The sequence below is a fragment of the Diceros bicornis genome, chromosome 29, assembly GCF_020826845.1.
Source record: "Diceros bicornis minor isolate mBicDic1 chromosome 29, mDicBic1.mat.cur, whole genome shotgun sequence".
Taxonomy (NCBI): Eukaryota; Metazoa; Chordata; class Mammalia; order Perissodactyla; family Rhinocerotidae; genus Diceros; species Diceros bicornis.
The window spans coordinates 17,231,951-17,257,776 of NC_080768.1; the positions used below are offsets into that span (position 1 = coordinate 17,231,951).

The 25,826-nt window shown below is 37.3% G+C and overlaps 1 protein-coding gene across 1 annotated transcript in view; it reads right to left on the reverse strand.

Moving 5' to 3' along the window:
• The window catches only part of SORBS2 (sorbin and SH3 domain containing 2), a 177,031-nt gene that overhangs the window by 52,450 nt on the left and 98,755 nt on the right, over positions 1 to 25,826 (reverse strand). The window contains 7 exon segments of the mRNA XM_058525010.1: positions 6,982 to 7,096; positions 9,321 to 9,397; positions 9,399 to 9,511; positions 11,992 to 12,036; positions 12,752 to 12,818; positions 17,561 to 17,733; positions 20,699 to 20,837. Coding sequence (XP_058380993.1) covers positions 6,982 to 7,096; positions 9,321 to 9,397; positions 9,399 to 9,511; positions 11,992 to 12,036; positions 12,752 to 12,818; positions 17,561 to 17,733; positions 20,699 to 20,837 — 729 coding nt within the window.

Genomic DNA, 25,826 nt, shown 5'->3' on the forward strand with positions numbered 1-25,826 from the left:
ATTCTTTGCAATACTGGGTGCTTTGAGATATTCTATATGCACACAAAAGCCATTATTTGACATTAGCTTGTCCAAGCGTTTTATTGACTTTTTGCATTCTCAATAGTTCTGTTAATAATACACAGTCTGTATTTAATAATCAGTTATATCCAAAGTATTTTTAGAGATGTGCTTTTTATTTCAATATTTTATAATATGAGATTATAATGGTAGCTGCAGACAGTGATAGAAATATTTGAGACATCATAACAACATAGTAAAAGGGCCCAAGTTATCCAAAATATGTGGTGATCCTAATGATAAAGATCGTGTAGTAACCCTGGGCAATGTATATGATGAGATGCTGCACAATAAAAGCAGAATATGACCATGTGCTTGCACAGTAGTTACAATGGTATCACAAAGCCTGTGTCTGGACAAGCACAGGAAGAAAACACACACATACACAAAAGACCACGATGGTGTCCTGGTATTGAGGTTGTCTGTTCTTTTCTTTCTTTGAAAATATTATTTTGCTTTACTATTATAATATTATGGAGGACATCCTGTAATTACTATGGGAAATGTTGCAGGAATCTGTAGATATTTCCTCTTATTTATGCCACTATCATATTTGGTTTAAATTTCAGAAGTAACAGTGAAATTGATAGAAAGAAAATATTCTGGTAACTAATTTACCATTTTCTGTTTAATAAAAACTCGATTCAATTTATATTTGATCCAGTAATGCAAAAGTACTCATTGAGACTTTGATATTAGTAAAATATTGTTTTTATCCAATTATCATGTCGATAATAGCTGTAGCATATAACTATTTCATGGAATAGTTCAACTGGAGCTGATTTTTAGGGTAATTGACACTAGAGAGAATTTTCCAGTAAGTTTCATTCTATCTATAGAGGCCTATACTTCTTCCACAGGAAAACTAACATTTGGCTCTTTCAAATTTTGTTGTTTCTAGTGTTACTTACTTAATAATATTATTAATTCTTGATTTTATAATCTCTGCTTTCAAGTGCTGCACTTTGTTTTGCTAAAAGGAGAGAGAAACTTCTCTTAGAGGAAACTAATTTGTTTAAAAAACATTTGAACAGTAGAGGGCAGCAAATTTACTAAGCAAATAATTATATTTGCCAGTGGTTGCAACTTCACTTTGACTTCCACCTTCAGAAAGTATATAAGTAAATATATATATTTATAAATATGTAATTCTGATTTATAGAGATATATTTCTGTGAAAGAATATGACTAAGGGAGCAGAATGTCTATCATCCTGCACCATCCTGAGCATGCCAATTTTCCACGAATTATGATTTTGCAGATTAAAAATTCAGTTTATAGGGGCCGGCCCCATGGCCAAGTGGTTAAAATTCTGTGTGCTTAGCTTCAGCGGTCTGGGTTTGTGGGTTCAGATCCCAGGCGTGGACCTACGCCACTCGTCAGCCATGCTGTGGCGGTGACCCACATACAAAATAGAGGAAGACTGGCACAGGGGTTAGCTCAGGGCCAATCTTCCTCAAACAAAAAGAGGAAGACTGGCAACAGATGTTAGTTCAGGGTGAATCTTCCTCAGCAAAAAAAAAAAAAAAAGAAGAAGGAAAAATTCAATTTATAGTCTCAATGGGCAACTCTCTAGAATCCATGCCAATAGAAATTAGCAGAGAAAAGGCCCCAAACAATCTTTGGTAATTAGCTATAACTTTGGAACTTAATGAAAGGCACAGGCTTCAGCAGACCCTTTATGGTAAAGAAATGGTAAGCAGCAGAACCAGAATTTTCCCTTTGCTGGGGTTGACCTATTGAGTCCCTTTAGTCATGCAACAATGAAATGTCTGATGTAGCAATTGGGATCTTCTGCTAAGATACACAGGGGCCTCACAACAGTCAGTGATACACACACAGATAGTCAGACACAGACATATATGTACACATTCATAATCTCACTAAATCCACACTATCCAGGCGTAACTTGAAAGTTCAACTGAAGTTCGACACGAATATTGACACTCAGAAACTCACTTAGGAAGCACGATCACGCTTTGCTCTACTTGCTTATAAAAGACAATAAAAGAGCAGAGAGTCTGCTGTGCATTTTTCTCACCTCTTTTGGTCTCTTCTCATTTTGAAAAACCCAGCAAACCTGTGCTTAAAACTAACGTGTCATCAGTGCAAGAAGAGGTGCTTAAGAAAATCTAAAACTATAAATCACACACGATTTTTATTTAAAGGCAGCCTGGGGTGAACAATTTTTAAAGTTCTTGTTTTCTACAGTTTAAAAGCATTTAGTTGCTTTTCAGGTTATAAAAATGCTACTGTTCTCAGTATACTCATTGCAGGCATGCAATTTCTATATGTTGTTCCAAACAAAAAGAAGTGTCAACCTCATTTGGTTCTTTAAAATTTACGCCCATTAGATTTTTAAGCTTGAATGGCATTGGCTACTATGTTTTATATTTATTGTGGTTCCACAATAAATGCTATACACATTGTCAGTTGGAGTAATTCTTTATGGTCCAACCATCTAAACCATCAGATGAAACTCCCAAAACTGTTATAGTTTAAGCTTTGAGTGACAATCTTCACTGTTAACGAAGCTTAAGTTCACTGAGGATTTAAATTGCATTTCAACTCTGCACAGTGTTTTCAATGATTATTTTTTTCTGTTTGTACCATTATGTGCTGGTTTAGTTAATGTAGAGAAAGGTGACCTCTTCATACTATCTTCTATTTTCTGAAGCATAGAGATCTTAAATAAGTGCTGTATTTAAATTTATTTTTATTTTATTTTAATTTGGCTCACCTATAATCACATCCAATCCAGATGGGATGTAAAGTTTTTATTAACATAATCCCAGCAGAGAGTTTGTATGATTGTCTCATGGAATAAATTGTGGTTCAAGTCAGTTAAAGATAAATTCCTGGTGATTGCAAAGTACTTTGTAGATCAAACATTAGGCCCATTTGATCAACATTTCTAAATTTATAGTCAAACAAATATCTATGTACTTCAAAAAACTGCATTCATTTTTTTGCAGTTCCTGTTAAAGAATGTAAATGCGTATTCCATTGATTCCTAAGGACGAAGGAGATCCTTTTGGGCAGAGTCTGGGGGAGGACTTTTATTCAAATAGTATTGCCTTCTCTACCCTCCTTGTACCCCAGGGAACCACAGAATTAGTGAACCACAGTTACTAATAGCAGTGTGTCAGATCCCTCGTGTGGGGTATCCACTGTGACTTTTGTCACTAGAAATGTATAGACTTCATGGATAAGCAACAGAACAGGGATTCAGTCTCACCAACTTTACCTACTACCTGCAAGGGTAAAACCTATATTCATTCATGCGCTTATGAATTGAGTGAGTATTCACTTAACACCTACCATGTGCCAGGCATTGTGCTAGGTGCTGTGGATACAACTGGTGCACCAGACATGGTCCCTGCCTTCAAGGAGCCTAAAGTCTAGTGAGGGACACAGACAAGTAAACAGGCCATTACAATTCAGTGTGGTGAGGGGGGAATGCAGGGTGCTACGCGCTCACAGTAGGGGGAGCTTCACACTTCTTGTCCAGGAGTCAGGGATGCTGCCCGGGGGAAGTGAGACGAGGCTGAGGATGAGATGGGATTTTCCATGTGAAGAGGGAGGTGGTGGAGAGAGCTTTCCTGGCAGAGGGAACAAGCTGCGCAAAGGTCCAGGAAGGAAGGAATTGAAAGCTCTCAGCATAGCTGGAGCACAGTGAGTGAGGCAGGAAGGATGGGAACAGACATGAGGCTGGAGAGGTCAGTGGGGGCTAAAACACTAGGTTTTTTGTAAATTAAGGAATTTGGATTTTGCTCTAAGAATACTTGAGAGCCAGGAGAAAGTTTTGAGCAGGAGGTTTTATAAAGATTTTATAAAGATTGCCTTAGCTGTGGTGTGGAGACCAGATTGGAGAATTAGGGAAAATAATAAGGTGGCTGTCGTAATCCAGACAATGGATGATTGTGGACCAGAAGAGAGGAGTGGCAGGGGATCTCCTAGGGGACAGGACTTTGAGATCACTGGGAGAGAGGAATCCAAAATGACATTTGGGAAAACCAGGCAGATGACACAGTCATCTAAGAATTCAAAAGAGCAACAGAGAATTACCTAACTGTTGTGTATAATTCACAAAAACTAAATTGAAAAGAGCAAGGGAATGCTCACAAACGATCTTGGAGTAAGACAGGAGAGCACGTTCATAAAACCTTGAAATTGTTAAGTGTTGTCCATTTGCTGTTACATCACTCTTATTTAGCAAACCTGCTCTTCATCCTCTACACCTTGTGTGTTCAACACACTCCAGAATCTTATTTAAACTATATCAACATAAAGCCAGTCTCTGCAACACCACCATACACTTAGCCCTTTGTTTTTTCCTGATTTACAGAGGCAATCAGAATGAATTCAGGGTTGATGAAAATAAATAAAAAAATAATAGCCTAGTCCTAAAATAAAAAGCCTGGCCAAAATGATACAGATGACTAGCTCAAATCCTTTTGCATAAGGCTGGCCGTCAGCAAAACTGTTTAGGAGGGATAAAAGTTTTGGTTCTTTCTATTTGTCCATAAGATATGCATTCTTATTTCCTTCCAAGTTTCTAAGTTCCCTCCATTTCTCTTTTCCTGTGGCTACAGAGGCCCATCCAGACCCAAATCTCCAGCAGTACCGGTGTTCCAGATCTTCATATTCTTAGAATTAGTTAAGTATACTGTTCTTATGTCTTAACTACTTAGGGCACAGGCTTCTGGTAAAGTAAATCAAGTACAGTAATTTATTATAACGTAGCAAATAAACTAATTTACATTGCAAAATAATAAAAAAATCAAATAAACTAATTAAGGTGATAATGACTACTAGCTAAATGTGTTTCCTACTCAGCTAATCCTGGTGGTGTGGCAGTATAGTTGTCATTAAGTGCACCAGGCTTGAGTTGGCCTGGGCTCAGCTCCTAAGTCCAGCACCCACCACCAGCTATGTGAACCTGGGCAAGGTTTCCTAATCTGTGCTTAGGTTCTCCAGCTGTAAAATGGGAACGCCATTTTCTACTTCATACGCTTGTTGGGATCATCACGTGAGATACGGCATAAATTACTAATTACAGGGCCTGGCACATAGTCAGTGCTTGATAAAGATCTACAACTATGGTTATTGTTATTATTGCTGTTTTTAAACTAGGAGCCTTCAAAACTTTAACGCAAAGACATGAGTAATGTGGGAATTTCAGTCATAATGACAGGGCCCAGGAATGAGCTCCTGAGGGGGCAAAGGAAGGATTCCTTAGATGTGCCTCCATCTTAACCACAAGGAGGTTGTCTCTTCACACAAATGCAGATCTAGCTCTGCGTATCCATTAAAGGATAGACTCGAAGTTCCTCAAGGTAGAGTCTGTGTCTGGTTCACTACTGTGCCCCTAGCACCTAACACAATGGCTGGCATATAGTTGGTGCTCAATTAATTTTGTTGAATGAGTAAATAATAAAAACATCCTGATGGGAAAGTTTCTAAAATCAATGCTGTTTCCTGACACCACAGCTAAAAGCGTTCCAAGATAATTACAAGGTTTGTCATCCTAAGAGCCTCATAAATTGGTAAGATGATCATTAAAGTTTTGTTATTTACACTTAAATCTGAGACTTACTATTTTGCAAAATTATTTTGCTATTTTTGAATGTATGCAATAGTGACATCATGTTTCACTCAATTCTCATCCTACAAATTTCAAGGTATCATGATATTCAATCAAATAACCTAGTAAATGAGTTATAAGTTTGCATTGGAGCCTGCAAATCAGTGGTGTTTCTTCCTTTTTTCTTTCATTTTTTCTGGTGAAGTCTTGTTACTCTAAAAGATCTGAGTTTTTTGAAGAAAGGCAAAGAAGGCTTAGATAAATATCATGTATGAATTATGTGATTATAAAGTTTTTGAACATGTTTCTCAAGAACATAACCATAAATACAGGGTTTCAAAAACTAAATCAAGGACACTCATGTTGGGCGTGGTGAGGCCAGGGTTTCTGATCAGATTTCAGGGCTGGCCTTGCATTATATGTAATAATGTGGTTTCTTGGATACTCTTAAGGGAGCTAATAAAGAAAATTCTTTTTCCTGTTCACTGACACCTAAAATCCTTTAAAGATAAGGATGAGAGGAAATTGCAAATAACATCAATTGTTTCTCTAGAAGCAGGTTTTGCTAGTGATACAGAGAAATTATAGCATTTCAAAGAGATCCTGGGGGTACTGATTTAGGAGGGAAAGCAAAGGATTCAGAAGGGACTGGGGACTAAAAACAGAGGGCCAAGGAAGAACCTATGTGTTCAATTGCACTTTGAGGAGGCAAGTGGTTACTTTCAAGTTTATATATCTTTTCGTTTGCATATAATTAAATAATTGTAAAAAATACTGCAAAATTAAATATAATCTTGATCCATTAGATTGACAATCAATCAGGAAGCTTGAGGCTTGGTAACCTGAGGGGGATTTAATAAGAATCCATTAAAACAACTTGTTATAAAAAAGGCATTTGGAAAATTTCCCCAAAAGAAATATTAAGCAACCAATATGGAAACCAAAGGATAGAACTGCCTGGGTCCATTTGTATCAGAGAGATTAATGAATGACTTTTCTCACTAGCAATGCAGACTAGCAATTAAATGTTGCATTTATGAGTGTTGTTCTTTTTTGCTCTTTTTAATGAGACTCAGGGCCATAATTAGGCACAGCCATAGTTACATGCAAATGAGTCCTATATTTGGTCGGTAGGGACAATATAGTAAAGAGTGCATCTTCAATTCTGAGACAAGATGCACAGATCATGATACAAAATAAACATGATTTCTAAGTAATGCCAAATAAATAAATTACCTTTGGGATAAAAAATTCTAAAGGATATGAAATTCAGGTTTATTTGGGAACCCAGGAAGCCTAGAGGATGGGCGTTCTGCTTAATGACAAGTGCTTACAGGTCTTTCATGCTGCAGAATTGATGACTTCCCGGGTTCATATTCAAAAATACTCCTTGGCTCAGAACGGAATTTTCTCGTGTCCACTTTTCTGTCTGGAGGATCCCAGTCATGCCTAGAAATAAACAACAGATTACATATTAAAATAATCCTCTATGCTTAAAGCAGTTATATAAAACCACTCACTATCTGTTTTCAAAGTTAATTTCAGTATAGATTTTTTAAAAGGTCTCTGAGGATAAAAAGTTAATCTGCAGCCAATAGCACATTTATGTTTTGTTTTGCATAAATGATTTAAAGAAAGCCATTTCTTTGATTTCATACTATATTTTCCTCTATTTTTTTCCTCACAATGACTATACTCCTGCTGGCTCAAAAAGTCACATAAGGGGTTTCTAGATGTGCAGCCACTGATCTGCTAGTAAACCCTTGGGTCACAAATGGCAGCTGTGTATGTTTGTGTTTAGAATAAGTGGCGGTTATGCTCCATTAAGCTATGTGAATTTATCCCACCACTCTGTGACCTGGCATCCTTGATCGAAAGTGACAAGGAGTAATGCACACGCCATGTTTGATCTTGTTTATCTCACAAGCGGCAACATAGCTTGTCTGTGAAAAGTACAAAAGCACCACAGCGGGTACCATCCATAGGACCAAGTCATGTGGATGGGAGATCCACCTCTGGTGTTACCCTTGAAAAACCAGAGCCAGGCATCTGTCCCATTGCATAGGAGACCTTGGAATCAGCTCTTTCTCCTGAGCTAATATCCTTCAAGAGACAGTCAAGGAGGGACTCAGAAAATAAAGCTTTTCTACATGGCTGGGGCTGAAGAAGAAGGCTTCCTTTGGGTGGACCATTTTTGAGGAAGAAGGATTTTCTGACTATGGATGAGAGCAATTCTGACTTCGTGGAATGGAATGAAATTCTGACTCCATGGCATATTGGAAATAGAAGTGCTCTAAGAGACAGGAGAATTAGGGGTAAGTCTTGGCTTTCTAGTAAATTGATGAGCAATATTCAGCAGAGGTATTTTGAACACCACATGAGACAATGTATATGAAAGCCATCTAGAAATTTTTAAGGGATTATCATATTTCTTAGTGAGAGATTTATTTTCGCTAAACACATAGGACAAATAATACATTTAAATCTGAGTTAATTTTGGGTCTTTTTTAAATAGCAGAGATACTATTTTGTGTCTAGACAATTATTTCTCAAATTTAAGACATCACACTTATAAACATATAATTCATCCTGAGGAGATTGGTGTTAAAATGAGAATCTCTTCACACATGACATGTGCCTATTTTTGTGGTATCTTACACCCTATAAGATCATCAATTACCCTTAAAGGTACAATAGGGTGTTGAATATAATATTTCTGGGATGAATATGATAGATGGATGCTTCGTAACAAGTATTAATATTGAATAATTCTTATATCCTTATTTGTTAATTGCCAGTATAGCATGAGCTATAGCTTTAGTCAGAGCTGTGTTTGAATCCTGGTTTGGACATACTAGCTGGATGAGCCAAGCAACCTACTTTAATTCTCTAAACCACAGTTTCTTTCTCTCTAAAATGGGTTTAAAATAGAACATATCTCATTGGGTTGTTCTCAGAATTAAATGATATAATACAAGAAACATGCTTAGCCTCTTGCTCAGCTCACAGTGAGCTCTCAATAGAGGTTACCTATAAGTAGGATTATTAGTCATAATCCTAATAAAAATGACACAATAAAAGCGTGTTACAAATTTTTATTTTTGTGTGCACAGTCTCTATAAAAATATTTCAGTGGGGAAATGAAAATTACTATCATCTCGAAAAGCTGGTGGAAATGAGTCACAGACAGACACATTAACTAATGCCTTATTTATGATTTATGAATAACCTTCCCTGCTCTCAAAGAGATATTTTTGTGGATCAGAGGGGAAATTTTAAATTATTTATAGACCTAACACTTCAAATCTGAGGAAACTGAAAATCAACTGCATAGTCTCTGACCTTGCTATGCCAAAGGGAGTACATGTCAATTATTTCTACATATTTGTCTTCTTATATGCATCTATTGATCAAAAAGTAGAGATTGTGCCCATATTACTTCAGGTCTAACTTGGGTCACTATGATATGATGAACTAGGATTGTGAAAGCATTTGCTACAATCTCAATAGAGGAGGTCAACATGGTACATATATTGACTAATAAGATGACACGTGTAAGAATAGTAAGCTATTCTATCTCGGTAAGGTAAGCACAGATTCTTCTACTGAATGTCATGCAGTCTTATTTTTATCCTAAGCTAAATTTAGGCCACTTTGGGGGAAAATGCCTTACTTTTCTGTTGAAGACCGATCTCTTGATCGAAATGGTGGGACTGGAGGAGGAACATGTGGGGGAGGGATGGGGGGGGGGAGCATCCTTGAAGACATCGGTGCCATTGTCAGAGTGGCTTTTGGAGAGGGGTCTGTAGGTCTGGGTCTTTGCAGCAGGATGTGACTGAGCGCTGTAGGGTGAGTTGTACAGGCCTGTCATGAAACACAACACAACGAAACAAAACAGAAGCAAATAGCATTTTAAAAGTGCATTGAATTATTTGTACCCCACAAAATATTCAATGGTTTTACCAAAATTATTATCAATAAGCATATTCACAATGCATGCACTGGAGGGTATGTTCCTTATTGGTTTACTAATATTATGAATTTATTATTTTTAATATATTAATTCATTATTAATGTATTCTATATGCAAGCACTGATTAAAGTAAATCTTTGTTAATTATTTTGGAATCAGTAATAATTCAGACTGGTACTAGGAAGAATTACTAGTACTAGTAAATTTTCTCCTGGATAATATAAACTAATAAGATAGTTAAGGTTTCAGAGGAAGATTAAAAATATTTAACAGAACTATTTCCAATTATCTTTTATTACTTTAAAAGCTCTGATTTACATGTGATAATTGACATGTTAATTGCAAGCAAACAAAATGTTGAGCAAGTTATATATGTGCTGTGCAATAAGCTTATAGCGCATCTGGGGAAATGAGACACAAATAGAATTATGATTGAAAATAACTGGTAACATATGATAAAGTCCAAGTGAAGAAAATGTATATTAGGAATTAAAGGATTTTAGAAGATGGTGGATTGGTTAGAGAAGATATGGAACTGATAGCACTAGTTAGCCCTGAAGGATTAGTTTGGGTGAGTAGAGGGAAGAGGGCAGCAAAGATGCCATAGAAAAAAAAAAAAGAGGCAGAAAGTGCAAGACATAGAAGAGCGGGATGTAGGGTTAGTAGAAAGAGAAGACTAGTTGCATTCACCTTGTCTACTGATTAAATGGTAAAACTTCTAGAGGGCTCTGCAAGGTTATATGTAACTACTGTTCAATTTACTAATTACTAATGAATACAAAACTTCAATCTTAAAAATAATAAAAATTCTGAATTTCTCGCATCCTCAATCTTTTGAGCTAGGGCTATTTTCACTCATCTGCTTCTCCTGAAGGTCCATGCAAATTGCCATGACAAATAAAGAGCCAACGTCTGCACTTATTGCTTTGTCTCAATTCTACAGTCAGACTCCAACTTCAGAGCTTTTTAAAAACAAGCCCCACATTTCCAAACTGAGACTTAACTTAATGACAGTTTCGGCTCTCCCAGAAATGGAATCTTAAACCAGTCAATCAGGAGTCACGTGATCAGCACTGGTTAGGTCATCTGCCTGATAGATCCTGCCACCCCCTAAGGAAAGTAATCTTGCAATAACCTACCTGCTTTTTTGCCTAGTATAACTTCCTTGTTCCTGTTTCTTTCTGCTTATGAAAGTCTTTCATTTTGTACAGCTCCTTGGAGCTCCTTTCTATCTGCTAGATAGGATGCTGCTCGATTCATGAATCACTGGATAAAGCCAATAAGATCTTTAAAATTTACACAGTTGACTTTTGTTTTTTAACAAGGCTAAACACAGGAGGTGAGTTTGGATTACCTGTGTCCAGGTAAAAGTTGAGGGAAACATCTTAGCGGGCCTCCTGCTATCATCTGGAAAAGCGAGGATGGAAAACCAGAGGTCTCGCGTCTTGCTAAGCTTGTTCTGCTCGTTTTTTCTTCTATTTGTCTTTGGAGACTAGTAGCAGAATTCCTGACAGTTAAAGGGCTTGAGTGCTGGCCTTTGGGCATCAAGGAGGGGAGAACCTCATGCAGTTCTGAGGCCAGGCTGGCAGGGGGACCCCTACATGAGGTTGCAGCTGCTGGAGGGGGGTGAGCAATCTGAGCTTCAGAGTCTACTCCAAAGAAAGGAAAACCAGACACTGTGCAACTGCCCCGAGCCTCCGGCCGGGCAGTGACAGGAGGCCCTGTGTGGGATCCCCTGATATGACATTCAGGAGAAAGCAATGATGGGAAATATTTTTTAGGGGTCCCACACTCCAGCCTGCAACCGCTTCACAAAGTACCAACGCTCTCAAATACAAGTGAAATGCCCGGAATTGAAGTCGTTCCGTTACGACCACGGGCAACTCTGAGTCAGAAAAGTGGCCGAGCAAAGTGAGATTTTTAAAAATCCTTCAATGAATGGCTGCATTTTGAAGCAAAAGCGTGGACAAGGTCACGAAATACTTTGCTTGACTTGTTTTCTGTGAAGTCTATCTGAAAGATCTTATGCAACTGTAATCTCTCTCTCTATGGCTAAAAGGAGATCTTTATCTTATTTTATAGTCCCCCCCTCCCGTATGTCTTTCATGCTGTCCTTCACACTTGGGTTAAACATTCCTGAAGCTGAGAATAAACTAACAGTGGGAATGAATGAGATAAAACAGTATCAGTTCTCATTTCCATGAGAAAAGATCAATCCTTTTGTTACGCATGCTCTGGGAAAAGAAAAAAGCATCCTCTTAATCGTAGAAACTGAAAACATGCACTCAGAGTAGTGAAAAAGTCACTGTGAAGTTCTTCCAAGCATGATTGAGCATACAACAGTCATTGCGAGCAAGCAAACCCATCCTACCTGCATTATATGTATAAGGAGTATTATACATGTCTGTGTCATCATCTAGAAAATGAAACATAAATATTATGGTAATAAAGATTCGGTCACCATAGCAGAACAAGACAGGAGAACTTCAGAAAAACAACAGAAATTTGTTAGAAAACCAATGTGTTTTTCCCAGTTCATAACACCATTTTTTAAATTTTCAATTGTTGTTGTTTTTGCTGGGCCTCTGCAGATGGATCGCTCTTGTCTGGAACAAATTTGCTCTGCTGCCCTCTGCACAGCATACAAGGTCAGTCTCTTTTCCTCCTTTCCCCAGGCAGCCATCTCTTCTGGATCATGAATTTCCTTAAGTAAGTGCTTTAAAGATTTCTTGTCAACTCAGTGAAACCTACTTATGCTCACTTTCTTGATAAGGAGCAGACTTGTGTGGACAGAGGACTAATGAGTCTGTTTAAGTACACAATATGCCACATCAGTTTATATTGTGAGAAGGGAAGGACAAAGGGATAAGAGCAGAACACCTGGCACCCCTCCAAGGGTCACCTTGCAAGAAGCTTCTTGGCAGCTTAGGGCTGAGGCAGGAGCACAGGAGTCTGTGATTTGAGGGGTGATGTAACTAGAACAAAGAGGAATGTTGAAAAGAAAGAGGGAGGGCCTTGAAGTTTGCTAGAGTCTTCACATTTTGTGTGGACCAAAACTGTACAAAGGGGAGTATACATATACATCCTTCAACCCACAAGGACTTGATCAGAAAACATAACAACACACATACCTGGTTTGTGCACCATGTGAATTTGCTTAAACATTGTCTTGTACCAGTCCTTTGGTCTGTCAACTGTCTACAAAAGAGAACATCCAAATAGTCACAAAACTGGTTCCAAATATACATTGTTCCTCAACGTTTTTCTTTCTATAGTTTATCTTTTTTAATATCAGACTTCTGTTCTGTGATTAAAAAATCTATTTCATGATGACAATACCAGTAACGTATCCAATAATGCAGGCAGTTTGCAAATATATTACCCTTGTTTGATTTTAGGTGGAATTGGAACATTCTATGCTGTGGTTTTATTTTTTCCAGATCATAGCTGTGCCCAGCACTAGATAGTTGATATTTGCACAAGCATATTTATATAAAAATAACTGAATAAAAGTTATAATGTTGTAATAGTTTGCTTCACTTCTTTTGGTGACAATTATCATTATCCTTAAAAACCTTTTAGTGAATGTTCTGTTCAAGAGATTATTTTTAGAATGAACTAGGGAATATTTTTGACTCAAACTGTTTTCTGATCATCAGTTTACAATTAGAGGAATAAAAATTTAATATTTGCTAGTCTAAGTTATGAAAACTTTGAATCTAGTAAACAATCTAAGGTCCTAGAGCAAATCTAAAAATGTAGACATTGTTTCAAATTTTTTTTAACATGATGAGAAAATGTAGGCAACATTTGCCTTGCTAAATTTTAAGTGCCTTGGGAGTAGAAGCTCCTTATGCATCCCAGGCTTTTGACAAGATAGAAAGAGTGGGCTGTAGTGGCAAGATGAAATTAATGTCAGATCAACCTAGATTCAAATCTTGGTTCGTTTAAAAACTGTTTCCTGCTTCCTAGCAATATGAGTTTGGGCAAGTGAGGTAACGTTTTAGAGCCTCAGGATTCTCCTCTCTAAAATGAAATAACTTTATCTTATATAACAAACTGTCATTGGACTGTTATGGAAACTGAATGAGACAATGTATACAAAAGGCCTAGAACAATTCCTAAACTATAAGAAATACTCAATAAATAATAACAGTAGGGAACTTCAAATATTTATCAAATAAAATAATGAATGAATCCAGGTTATTGGATGGAATGCTACCTTATTATATACCTGTGAAAGTAGATGTACACTTTTTAATCAAAATTAAAGATTTTGCTTGGCAAGATCTTTATCTCAACATTTCCAGAGCTACTGGGGCAAGAAACTCAACCATTCTGTGTATAGTCACTAAATATACCAGATTTTTCAAGACAGTTCTCTTGATATAAAACACTCTGTTAGGACTGCCACAAAAATATTCCTGTATTTGTTAGACTGAGCTTTGGTTTAGATTTTATATCATGATTTTTCTCTCAGAAATGTGGTCATTGCATTTTTCATCTGGAAATTGAACATTTTGTGCTATATCTAAATTTAGTTTGATCTCTAAGAATATCTGATTCTGGTAATCACCATAAATATAGATTAACATTAAGGGCTACTTGACTTTTTGTGAATCACCTCTTCATTCATTCCAGGCTCTTTCTACAATGGAAAAATTGAGGAGATTGTTGATTGACCTTACATTCAAATGGGGGGAGCTGGTGGGGGGGTGCTGTGATGAAGCAGGAGTCTAGCTATTAGTTGCTGGTTTAAACAAAGTAGTTGAACATGTATCTTGAAGTGACATTTATTTTCATAAAAGATGGGTTTCTCTTTCATTAAGCTTTATTTCCTTTAGAGTATTCAGCAACAGAATATAAGACAGAACTACATGCAAAAGTGTCTCCCAGCCATACCTGGACGTAACCAATGGCAACAAGGAAGCCTAATAAGTAAGTTATGTCACTGTACATGGCAATGTATCTTGACAGACAGGATTGTTTTCTTCACTTGCTGAAGGGCACATATCAGACAGGATCTCAGTTCTGCCATCTGCTAGCTTTATATGGTGAGCACAGAGATGCCAGGAAATGCCCGGTCGGTTGGCAAAGAGGAATATGAAACTGGTAAAAGAAAATACTAAAACCCTATGTCCCTTTCTAAAAGAAGTACTCTAAGCATTTAAAGTTCCTTTTATAAATACCATCATGGAGATTGTTATGGCTACCATTGAGATGAAGTAAATAGAAGTCTACTCAAATTTGAGGAAGTTTACTCTTGTATGTGTCCTTCAAAATTATTTTGCACGGACAGTAACTACGAGTAATTCACTATTCAGTTGTTTTCTAGAAACTTGGCTGAATATACCTGAATTTTTACATTCTTATAGTTTACAAAACATCAGAACTCTACATAGATTGATCATGCAGAGATTCCCAAAAAGGGAAAAGACACATATTTTCTACACACCACTATACAGTTATTCTGTTTTTGCCCCTTTCAAGGTTTGAAAATGCTCAAACAATATTATATTTGAACTAGAAGAAAAGAATCTTTTATTTCACTTAACTAGCTGGCCTTAATTAGACAATCTCATGGGATCTGAAACCTAGCGCTTTTTGTTAAGAATGGCAGTAAAAGGCTAACAGACGTCCCCAGTCACATGAGGGGAACAGGCTGGGGAGCTGCTTCGCTTTGTTCAAATAGCTCAAAGGTACATTTGTTGACTCTTGGCTTTCTAGAGTTTCGAGATTACTTTGCAAAATTCTGTTTCTTTGGTATATGCTGGTTGCATGAAATGAGACCATAACATGATACATGAAGACAGTACTGCCTTTGCTGTATACACCCAAGCAGAAAGGCCAGGTAAAGCAATCTGAGCCTGATAATCATTACTTTCTACTGGGACGAGAAAGAAAAACAACCTTTGGAGATTCTTGGCTGCTGTGGCTCAGCGACGGCCTGACTCAACATTTATAAACACAGCTATACTTGGGGATGTGCTCTGCAAGGCTGAAAAATAGGAAATGTGAACAAGAGTCTTCCCAAACCGGTACCTTCTTTGTAAAGTTTTCAAAGCCTAAATAAGAGCACAACTGTACATAAAAATTATGGCTCCTTATAAGGAACTTCTGGGTTGTTTATATTTTATTTTCTATTTTATAGAAAGGAAACTAGCATTGAAGGTTTAGTATATGTGTTTGCTTATGCATATCTAAACATGCTTTTGGGCAGTAGATAAATAATATAAAAATTTTAATATTACTTGATTTTCACTAACCATCTATAACATCTCAGTTTTTTCCTTTTGAAAACTAACAAGGAAAGCCTTACTATTTAAGAAAATTATGTCTTCTGGATAAAAAAAAATGGTCCAGCTTTGCATGTCCATTTTTACATATCATTTATTGTAAATAAGTGATAGACCACCCAGAGTCTCAGATAAAATTCTTTCAGACAGAATCTATAACTACGTAGAATCTGAGATTGCCTAATTTATCTAAATACCATGCCTCAAAGGTCAATTAAATATAAACATTGACACCATACCTGTCTGATACTATCCCTCCATTACTAGGAAAAAAATACAAATTTAACCCTTTTGAGTCAGAAATCTTAAAAGGGAAACAAACGACAAAACACCATCACCGGGAACATAGAGTTGCTATAAGATTAAGAACGTTAGTCACAATCCCTGAAGTTTTTCTGTCACTTAAATATGACAATCATCAGTTCCAACATAGAATTTGCGGACTTTATAATTAGTCACAGTCAACATTCCCGGAATCTAATGAGTCTAAAAACCCAGTGACTGCTACACAGACTCACTTTTTGGCTTCCAATTCTAATACGGATGCTTGGAATAATCAATTTTTAACTCTTCTCTCTGTATATAGAACACAGGAGCCACACACGATAAATGCAAATTCAAGGAGAGAAGAAAACCCCCACATTTTATCATTAGTTCTTTTTGAGCGTCTCCAATGGTACCTGCTTTTTTCCTGCTCTTTCTCATTCTTTTCCTCTATCCACTATTCTTGTCTCTGGCCCCCCAGGTCTGCATTCCGGGGAAGCAGCTCTTGGCAATGCCCCAGCCGGTTCTGTGGGTGTTGCAGACACAGTGAGCTCCGTTGCAGCCTGAGCTCCATTCTCACCCTGCGCCCAGCTTCACCTGCAAAGGCCTTGCTGCTCTCATCCTGGTTGTCCTAGTCCTCCTCGCCGGCCAGCACAGACCTCCTCTTCAAGTGGACTGGGGCAGCAAGCTGCCGGCCCGCGCTCTCAGGGCTGCCTCTGCTGGTGCTTAGCTTTGCCAGAAGGGGCTGCCCTGACACACTGCGCAACGCTTTGGCAGAGTTTAAAGACTAAAAAAAAAAAAATCCAAACACTTTCACTTATCATCCCCGGGAGAGCTCTCAGCAGGCACGGCTGAAGACGGACAGTAAAATGTGTATTTTCTTCAGACAGTTTTTCCTTTTCCATGGCGTTAACTCCCTTCACTGCAATCATCGCACCTCCCAACTCCCAATTCACAACTCCCAATCTCCTGGTGTTAACACACATCCATTTCAAGAAACACATCTCTGGTTGATTTGCAATGCACGTGGGAATTCAATGCAGCCAAAGAATTCACATTTTCTTGTTCTTTCTCTTTTCTCTCTATTGCCCTGACACTCCTTGGGTAAAAGGTAAAACAAAACAAAACATACTTTTATTGCTTAACAAAATCACAATTTTCATGATTTTTAATTGAAATGGAAAAGCAGGTTGGGTAATTATCTTCAATCGACAGTTCCCTTTCTCTGCTATGCGCAGCATAACATTCATGAGAACTCAGATGGCACAGAGGGCAATCCTCATTATATAAGACCATAGGAATGCACAAAGCCATCGACAATCCATCCTTTGTGGAATTTGTGCACGGCCCCAGAGCAACGCGCATGCTGGCATTTCATACCGTTCTAATTGCCGTGGGGATTCCAGATTCATCCACGGGCCCGATCCCCGGGTAATGCGGGGCTTTGATGACCGTCACTCTCTTCTCTTCCTCTGAGGATCTGTACAGTGGTATGGAGCTGCCCATGCTGCCGTCCAGAGATTGCGCATGCTGGGGATATGTGTCTGTGGAATCTGTGGAGAAAATTGGGTGAAATATAATATATTTGATGCACAAGGAATCATAAATCAATGGTGCCTTTTGTATATTTATGCCAACTTGTAACACAGAGTCTTCATCACTATCTCTTTTAACTCATATACCTTCAGTTTGAATCGCTCATTGTTAACATGTAGGTGTATATTGAACAGACCTTTAGCAACAATATCCTCATCATTTTACAAAGAAAGATGAAGGGAAGGATGACATCTGTTTAAAGACCCGGTGGCCATGTGGCAGCCACTGTAAGAAAGCACTTTACGTGCATTATCTCATATTATCCTTTTACTAATCTTGAAAGGGGAGGGATCCATTTTATAGATGAGGGGTAGAAGCTGAGACAAGTTTAATAATTTCCCTCAGGTCATAATTAATATTAGTTTTGTGAAACTGCTGACTACCATTATTTACAAGTACTGAAATGTACTCTTAGGACAAAAGATATGACTGTTGAGTCTACGACAGCGATTTCATAAATATAAAGTGAAAACAAAAATCGCAGTAAGAAATCTTCACATCCAAACATATACTTGGATGTGAAGGCTTATAGGTAAATAAATGATTTTAAATTATTAGTATTAAGTTTTATTTAAGTCATCATGATGGCCATAATATCTTTGCTTTTAAAATATCAAAAACTACAACTTCAAACCCCTTGAGTATAAAAATTGCCCTAAGCATGTAAATTAGATGCGATTTATCATGTTCCTATCTTCATGCCATCTTTATTAACTTTTAGGATACTTTCATAAGAAACAGAGAAGACACATATGTACTATACGTTCTACTTATTCTTAGTTCACAGATATTTATGAAAATCAACATTATTACCTTTATCATGTACAATTGATAATAGGACTTCTTGTTTTTTTACAACAAATTTCAAAATTCTGGTGACCAAGAATGATTCTTTGCCATGGTTTGTCAGATCTGTCCCTCAGAAAGGTCTCTTTTTATGTGGATATTTAAAGTCCCAGTGTTTCAGGATAGCATTGATTGATTATCTATGTGTCTATGTATGTATACAGAAACATATCTATCTAAAGATATGACTGTGTTTTTTGTAGCAAATTTATATAAAACTTCATAAGTAAGATTTTTAAAAAATTTTACACATCATTATAAAGATAAGTAGAGATAAGACTCCTATAAGCCAACATCCATTATAACCTTTATAACTGCTATTACTACTATTAGGGCTATTTTGAATTTAGTTTGCAACAGAAAAGCAGTTTCAATCCATTTCTGATGAAGAACGAATCAGGCTGGGATGAAGACTGATTTATGTGCCATTGTATGTAAAAATTTCTTTTCCAGGAAACTCCAAATTAAGACACAATGTGATATTTGACCTTGATTTTCCATTTAACTCCAATAATGATTTGAGTGGGCAACTAGGATGCTAGTATTTCTATCAAGCAACAGATATTTTTTGAGCACCTGGTATCTGCAAAGTCCCAGGCTAAGCAAACAGTATTTAACTCTGTCTTTATTTATGGTTCATAAGATTCTATGAACTTATAGCTTATATAACATGTCAGCCTTTTATTATTCTCTGATATGATCCGCTCTCATGTTTGTAGTCTTTTGACCTCAACTAAATATAAAGTTCCTCTAGGACAGGAAAGATTCATATATTCTCCTCAGGACCTATCTCAGCACTGGCCAATTGGAATTTGTTCCATGTTTATATAGGGAATTTCTTTCCGTGTAGTATAGTTGAGTTCTACAATGCACGTATTGGATGTTGACATAAAATGTTCCTGGGTAGACTAGTAGCATCATGTTCTTTCAATACACAGACGGTGTTGGGGAAGAGGGTGTGTGCATGCTGCCAAAGAGGAAACTGGAGTTAAAGCTGTGTGTTCTAGTTTCTTTCTCTCTGTTGTTGGTTGTTGGTGGTCAGAGGATCGGTCCTCTCCTACTTTTCTGAGAGATGTGCGGTGGTCACCCTATCCTCCGCCTTCCTCCCTGCTGCCTGCTGCCCTGGAAGCCTGCCAGTTGCTCAACATCATGGAACCTTTTTCAGCTTGAATTCAGATGATGGTTCGATTTGGTCTGTTCTTTAATGTTTTGGGTTATGTTTTTACATTTTTGAAAACCCAGAAATATTTATTACATTATTTTCTAAACCGTCCAATACATTTTGCCACCTAAAAATGTTTCTATCATTATAGAGTGCAGCTTCTTTGCCAAGAGGCTTCAAAGAGTTCACGATCCCCATGAAATTGTATGCTTAAAAATTTTTATGAATGTTCAAATGTTCCTTTTTTTTTTGTCTGGAGCAGAACTATATCTTTCATCTAATTCTTAATTCCAGAAGATTGAAGAACTCTCTCTATAAAATTCTGGAATTATCATTTAAAGGAACCCACATCCCTGACTGATGGTCTCTGGCCTCAGTTAGATTAGTTCACTCCTTTGTGAGGCAGTAGTTCAGCGTTTACTACTTTGTGAGACAGCCTGTCCCCTTGTTAGACTGTTCTAACTGTTAATGAGTTCCTCCAAATATACGGCAAAAGAATTTTCTACAATGAAAGCTCTTCCACAAAAGAATGGGCTGCCTTGAAAATGGATAATATTTGCCATCCATAGAAACGCACTATATGAATGTTTTCCTGGTGCTGTGACCTCTTATCTCCCTAACTATCCATCTTTTTCTTTTTCTTTCTACCCCACCACCCCAAACATCTAATAGCCTTCTCAAGACTCAGATTTAGATGCAGTCATCATCTTGGAATAGCTGGGTGCCTATTTTTTACAATGTTGAATCTATGCAGTCCCTAATTCCTCCCCTAGGATAGGGTCATTGAATAGCAGAGTGTCGAATGTTTCTGCCTCCTTTTTAAAAAATTACTTTGATGCTTTATATTTTTCTCATGTGGTTTGTACTTGCTCTGTTGAAATGGTCATGAAAATCATGACTATCAAATGACTTACCAAGTGACCGGCCATGCTGCATGATAATGCTGGAATTGAGTGAGCCTGGTAGAGAGTAAGCTGATGGGGAAAATGGCCTTTGGTAGTAACTCATTGGACTCACAGCCCCTCCAGAGCTTCCATTCACTGTTATCTGGCTCTGAGAAAAGTGTAAAGACATCCCGTTAAACCACAGAGTCCCCTGTAAACATCATTCCTTTAGATGACAATAAGAGACTTGCATTCAAATGACAGTAATCAGCTGTCAAGTTTCTATTTACATTGAAAACTGGTGTCTAGAGAGATAGGGTACATTTTTTTCAGTGTCTTCTCTATCTTCCTTTATTTCTGAAAATCACTCTCTTATATGTCAGAGGACACAGAAGGGGATTAGGAAGGATGGAAGCAGCCAACTAGTGCACATGGCACTCTGCCAACAGAGATGCCAAAACGTATCAGTAGGAGTCAGTATAAAATAAACGTGGGGGGCGAATTTGCTCTTACATTCATGACTTAAGAAGTCAAAACACAGTCACGCTGCTCTACATGCGGGATTCGATATGAATGTTCTATGACATGAGCAAAAGGATTGGTTCTCAGACTTAGTCAAGGATATCTTCTGGGGAATAAATGTTTCCAGGCCAAGGTGACAAACATAAGGAACACAATTGTTTGGATTTATATATCATGAAGCAGTCTATTCTAGAAGAATCAGATACCCGGCAGAGCATCAGAAAGACATATTAAACCACTGGCTTTTACTTATTCCACTCTCATTTAGGATTTTATGGGCCTCTGTTTGGTTTCTTAATAATCTATTGTTTTAATTGCTTTATATATGAGTATTTTATATCCCCAATGTTATTTCAAGCTTCTTGTTGGAGATGGTCATGTATATGCTTCTTATATATATATTTTTTTATAACATGCAACCTGTTGTTAATAACATGGTAGATATTAGAAAGATACATATTCTAATTGAATTGAATCAGCTTAGTTCATAGAGGTTGAGCTCACCACTATTAAGCATATGTATCTATCCACAACACAGCCCTGAGCATTGTAGAGATTACATAATGCATGCGAATGAGACCAAACATTAGTAAGAGCATTTAGTTAAAATGACCTTACAGCTGAAAACACACACACACATGCACATAGATAAAGAATCATAATTTGTGAACTTTTTCTACTTATTTTAAAACAAAGTAAACTTCTATTATACCAGCCTGAAACACAGATGGACAATTAATTGCATATTTTCATGATTTTTCACTTTGAAGCAGATATGTTTTCAAATGATCTAGAATAAATCCAATTTCATTACTTTATAGTCAAACCACATCTGTCCTAAGGTCAATAAACATTTCATTATATTGACTGTGCTTGTTGATTAAGTTCTTCTCTAAGCTGTTACAGAAATCACTCTCATATCATAAGCAACCATATCTTTAGGTTCTTCTACCTGAAGAGCACTGGACATGCAAAGAAGTGTGAGGCACTGGCCACCCAAATGCTACAGAGCCCTTGCGTACCTCTGCTGAATTATTTGAGAATAGTTTTGCTTCCTTGCCCAAATCAAGTTTGGTTGATCTTTGTAAATATAATTCTAATACTATTGTTATAATTTCCGTTAAAAGCAGGGGAATTCTTCTTATTAAAAACCATTAAGTTACTATGTTACTAAACTTAGAAAAGTTGCCCTGAATCCTATTTTGATGCTTTCAATAATATTGATTATGTATTAAAAAAAATTACTGCTAATAGATTTACTCTTTCCTTGTGTTAAACCAATTTGGGTTTCACTAATGAAATAACACCATTAGAATTTCAGGACATAGTTTATTGCCATAGTGAATTAATTATTAGGAAAATCGTCTCATGGAAAATCTATGCACAATTTAAACTGCTACTTAAAACTAATTTCAGCTGCAGTTATACTCTTGCACCTACAAGACTATATGTATACCTCTCAGGCTCCTAAATTGTCTTAAAAACAGAAAATTAAATAGATTAGTATATAAATTGATATACTATCACTGATTTGTTTTTAATTAAAGGCTCTGATAACATTCCTTAAAGTTTTAAAAGTTAAGAACTATTGAAGGCATAGTAGAACACAGAGAAATCCATGCCTGCCGAGCTCCCGGCACTGGTGTTGGGGGGCTCTGGGTGGTGTTAGTCCTGGAAAATGAGGCTCCTTCTGTAGCCAGTCACTCAATAGAACATTTCAGTCCAAAGTTTTATACCCAGCCATTGAATGAATACTAAATCCCATCCAATAAAAAGTATCCTTTGTTTACTGTAATTGCAACATCTTGAAAAACATATGGCTTATAATATTTCTCTATGCATGAAATTTGCAGATTTATGACCTTGATATAACATTTAAACTACGTAGCACAACTAAAATTTTGTCTATGACAGTGCTTATTTAGAACATCATTATAAAATCAATTTTAGAAAAAAATTTCCATTTTTTTCCCCTAAAGTTGTGTGCCTTTCAAATTGAAGCCATTATGTATACACTGTATGCAATTGAAAATCTTCGCCATAAAATTTTGAAGCATTTTAGTCATTCATAAATCATTTATTAGGGACTGCTTGTCATATGGACATTGAAATGATATAATATGCATGAGAAATATTTATATATTGCTATAAATGGAAGATAAATGATTAATATATAAAATAATAAGTGTATTCATAAATTTCTACACTGGAATGGCTCAGGAAAAATAATTCCCCAAACATGATAGGGCTGAATTTCTGCAATGTAGATTAAGATTATTTACATCATTCACTCCTGTAAGACTGATGGGTTCAAAAGAAGTAGTTGTTAGTGCATGGGGGACAAGAAGAATTAGCATCATGCAGTCAGTAATCATGTAGGTGAGAAACAAGGCTATATAAATTATTCACACAAGACGCATTCAAATGAATCTCTGAGGTAAACTGTTATCTACCAGGATTTAATACTGGGTTAAAATTTTTGAAAAATTTAGACTCTTTCTATAATCTAACCATCATAATATTATATGTATACTTTGCTAAATTTCTCAGATAACTTCTTAAGGCAAGTCACTGTACACCTCATTAGCTAGAGCAACACAGTGTAAACATAACTGACTCTAAAATGAATGAAGAGAATATAATTGAATTTTTCAGCCCAAAGTAGGCTATGAGGATGACTGTAATGGATTTCCCCGTAGACTGGAAAGAATTGGTTTACTAATAATCAACACCTATGCGAATAACAATGCTCAGCAGCAAAATGAGATGGCAGACAAGAACTCAGTCCTTTTGACCTTTGGAGATCTGTTAAAAAATGATGGGGCCGGCTCCGTGGCTTGGCGGTTAAGTGCGCGCGCTCTGATGCTGGCGACCCGGGTTCGGATCCCGGGCACGCCCCAAGGCACCACTTCTCCGTCCAACCCGAGGCCGAGTCCCACGTACAGCAACTAGAAGGATGTGAACCTATGACGTACAACTATCTACTGGGGCTTTGGGGGGAAAAAAATGAATAAATAAAATCTAAAAAAAAAAAAAAAAAAAAAAAAATGATGGAGGCAAAGGAAGGAAGAATAAACACATGTATGGCAGCAGGAGTGGTTAGAGTCGTGGCAGCTCTCACGGCAGACTTCTGACCCAAGCTTGGGGAGGTATTTCAGAATGGTCAGTGGTGTCAGAGTTAGCTATGTGCAGCTCATCTGGGATGGCTGGGGAGGACTCGCTCGAGGAGCAGGAGGAGTGCTCCCCCAAGAAGAAGTCTGTAGTGAGAGATCCTGCGACGTTGCTGTGGATAAGAGGGTCAGGAGCAAGGAGAGGAGGTTTATATAGACAACGTGCAGGTGTGAGGGCCCCACATCAGCAGGTGGTGGCAGAATAAGTGATGCGGGGCTGGAGCCACCGTCTCATGAGAAGGTGGTTCAGTTAAATGGTACCACAGAAGGAGGGCATGAAGAAGAGGCTTCTGGTGTGGTTTGTCTGTGTGTCTGTGAAGCATTTACCTCCAGCAGATTGGCAGTTAAGTTCTGGTTTCCAAGCTGAGTTTGAGGAAAAAATAATAAGAGATATAAATGATCCAATTAATAAAAACATCTCTTTTTGCAATGTGGCAGAGAAAGCAAAGCATCGGTTTTATTTTCAAGCACTTTAAGGAAATACATTCAGAGGGATTAGGTGCCAACCACACAGTACAGATAAAGCTTGAAAACACAAAGAAAAGGAATCCAGTAAGTGTTTTTTGGAAATAAGACCAGTTTTCACACAGCACTGCACTGTAATTTTGAGTGGGGGCTTGAGAGTGTTGGCATAATGGAATTTTTTCCTCAGTAGTTTTAGTTTTTGTACTTATGATGGTGAAATGATACCAGGTTGTCTATTGGTCAGCAGAATTAGTTTTCCATTCACTAGAAAAATCTTTGTAGCAGTCTACACCCCCCCCCAAGAAAATGTCCCCAAAATATAAATCAATTTGCCTCACTTTTTTCTGACTTATGGATCTAAAGACTGATCAAACTAAAAACAACTAACTGGAAAGGGAATTTTGTTTCCTTTCCACCCGTTGAATCTCCTTTTTGATTTCATTGTAAACTGCTAAAAGAATTGAACTTTAAAATATCCTAGCAGTGCAAATAGTGGTACCTATGTGAAAAGGAAGTGAAAAAGAAAACCAGCCACTGATGAGGGTTAGAGTATACTCTAGTTGGTTAGAACTACTGTTGGTTTTAAATCTTAGGTAAAGGAGAAAGAAACGGAAGGAGAAAGAAAAGGTTTAATACCTCCAAGGCTATACAACCCAAGAGGCTAAACATGGTGGAGGGGTTGTCTGTAAAAGGAAGAGGATGGATGGCCCATTAAAGGTTTTGTGGCTATTCATTGTAACCTTGATGACGTCTGTCCACACATATCAAACATGATGATAAGCATCAACCTCAACATGAGTGAATGAAACTCCAAAGCAAATTTTTTTTTCTTATTCCCCTGCACCTCCAAAATAGAGGTTTTTTTGAGTGTTTGATGTGGTGCCAGTTGTAAGACAGATAGCCAAAAGTATTATGGGATATTAGTATGAGGATGGGAAATGAAATCGAAAGAGCTGTATAAACTTAGAAATCTTGCCTAGTAAAGATTTAAGTGGTACCAT